Source organism: Mustela erminea, chromosome 3 (genome assembly GCF_009829155.1).
Source record: "Mustela erminea isolate mMusErm1 chromosome 3, mMusErm1.Pri, whole genome shotgun sequence".
Taxonomy (NCBI): domain Eukaryota; kingdom Metazoa; phylum Chordata; class Mammalia; order Carnivora; family Mustelidae; genus Mustela; species Mustela erminea.
Window position 1 is genome coordinate 3,427,572 of NC_045616.1, and position 2,473 is coordinate 3,430,044.

At 39.7% G+C, this 2,473-nt stretch overlaps 1 protein-coding gene across 1 annotated transcript; it reads left to right on the plus strand.

Annotated features, from left to right (window-relative positions):
- The first annotated feature begins 201 nt into the window (after window positions 1-201).
- LOC116585754 (olfactory receptor 2T33-like) lies at window positions 202-1,143 on the plus strand. Its single transcript, XM_032335015.1, has one exon. It carries the CDS (start codon window positions 202-204, stop codon window positions 1,141-1,143), a length of 942 nt encoding a protein of 313 aa, XP_032190906.1.
- The last annotated feature ends 1,330 nt before the right edge of the window (window positions 1,144-2,473 follow it).

The following is a 2,473-nucleotide window of genomic DNA, read 5'->3' on the forward strand; positions in this document are numbered from 1 at the left end:
TAATAACACAGAGATGTATGAAAGGATGGTAAGGCCAACATCTTGCTGCAAAGTGAAAGACTAAAGATGTAATCATTCTTCAAGGTCTCTCTCTCCCTCTCTTTTATGTCACTTGACCACCTCTTCTTAAGTAAATGCCTAACCTTCCTTTCAAGCAACTCATTCCTTATTATTCCTTGCCTTGCAGGCATGACTGCAGCCATGGAGGATTTAAATGACACCACAGAAATGAACTTCATTCTCTTAGGGCTCTTTAACCACACTCAGACCCACGTGTTCCTCTTCTCCATGGTGCTCATGATCTTCTTCATCTCCCTGTTGGGCAATGCCCTCATGATCATGCTCATCCATGAGGACCCTCAGCTTCACACGCCCATGTACTTCTTGCTTAGCCAGCTCTCCCTCATGGACATGATGCTGGTCTCCACCATAGTCCCCAAAATGGCAACCAACTACCTGATGGACACCAGGACCATCTCTCCTGCTGGCTGTGGAGCCCAGATCTTCCTGTTTGTCACTCTGGGAGGGGGTGAATGCTTTCTCTTAGCGGCCATGGCTTATGACCGCTATGTGGCCATCTGTCACCCACTGCGCTACCCCATCTTCATGAATCAGAAGCTCTGCTTCCACATGATCACAGTCTCCTGGATTCTGGGAGGGGTGGATGGGCTGATGCAGGCTGGGACCACTCTGAGCTTCCCTTACTGCCATTCTCAGGTAATAAACCACTTCTTCTGTGAGGCACCCTCACTTGTGCGCCTTGCCTGTGCTGACACGACCTTTTTTGAGTTTTTCATGTATGTGTGCTGTATCTTAATGCTCTTGATCCCTCTGTTTCTCATTCTGGCCTCCTACAGTCTCATCTTGGCTGCTGTGCTTCGCATGAAGTCCATAGCAGCTCAGAAGAAAGCCTTTGCCACCTGCTCCTCTCACCTGGCTGTTGTGGGGCTCTTCTATGGAGCCATAATATTCATCTACATGAGGCCCAAATCCTACCATTCAGTGGCCCGTGACAAGGTGGTCTCTGCTTTCTACACCATCTTCACACCTGTGTTGAACCCCCTTATATACAGTGTGAGGAATAAAGACGTGAAGGGGGCTTTGAGAAAGTGGATAGAAAAACATTTTCTGGGACATCTATAGTGAGAGTGATTTGATAAACTTGTACCAGCCCAACTGGATCCACTATGAAATTTCATGTATCAATATATTTTGCTCTCATCTGGACAGTTTTTAATGTTTAAATAAAACTATTTATTTTTTATTTGGTAAATTAAAATTTACATTTTTCCTGCTTTCATACATTGTCATAGTATTTTTGTTCTGGACGTTGAACCTCAGCATTAATAGTAAATGAGGTACTGTAAGTAAAAGATATGCTCAACTTTGATACATGAAAGAGATTTTCAGCCTTTAATGTCCTTGGGCCCTGCTCACAGGATCTCAAGCTAAATTTTAACCATTATCAGAATCAGCAAATTTGATTTCTGACCTTGACATCAATTGTATGTCTGTTTCATTTATAAATAACCTAAATGGGAGAATTCCAAACATAAAGCTAAAGGTAGAAGGTCCCTGGTTCCCATGAGACTGAAGTCATACAGCCCTGCAGATAAACTAAGTCCTAAAGTTACAGTCCTAAGATAAGATAAGCTCTATAACTTCCTGAAATGTATTTCATCTGATGATATGTAATACTTCATGTCTTATGTTCTTAGTGAAGACTGTATCCCAGTCAGTTGTCCTAGCCTGGGCTTGAAAACAAAAACAGAACAACAGAACAAAGGACCTTTTCCTTTAAAGATTCTAAAAGGTTTGTTCATTTTTTGTCAACAACACCAACTCTTTTGTGTGTGTGTGTGTAATTTTGAGGATGAATTATTTAAAGAGGTAATAATTAATTTGAAAAAGAGCAGTGTATATCCTAGTTTCATATAATTTTGACAAAATAGATTTCAAATAATAGTTAAATGAATATGAAATAAAATACTTAAAAATCTTGTGGGAAACACTGTCAAAATTTTTGCTAGAAGAGGATGTTCTGAGGGTATAGGTGAGTTAAAAAAATCATTATGGACAAGGTAAGCAGATTGAACTGTGTATGGTTAAATACCTGGCATTCACTGGCTGGCTCAGTCAGTAATTCATATGACACTTGATATCAAGGTCATGAGTTCAAGACCCATGTTGGACATACAACTTACTTTAAAAAATATGCAGTAATCATGAAGTGTAGCAGTGAGCATCTCGACCTGAACAAAGTAACATTCATTAAAAATGATAGAATTAGCCACATAAATCAACACAGACAATAGATTGATTCATAATAGTGATATGGAACAAAAATCCATTTTCCACAGGTTAAAATAAATATTTACTCTTGACATACATAGATAAGAATTCATCTTTGCTCCCAAGAAAGCCCTAGGGCTGAAGGATAATCTTCATTGTGTTTCAATAAAGGACATAAATC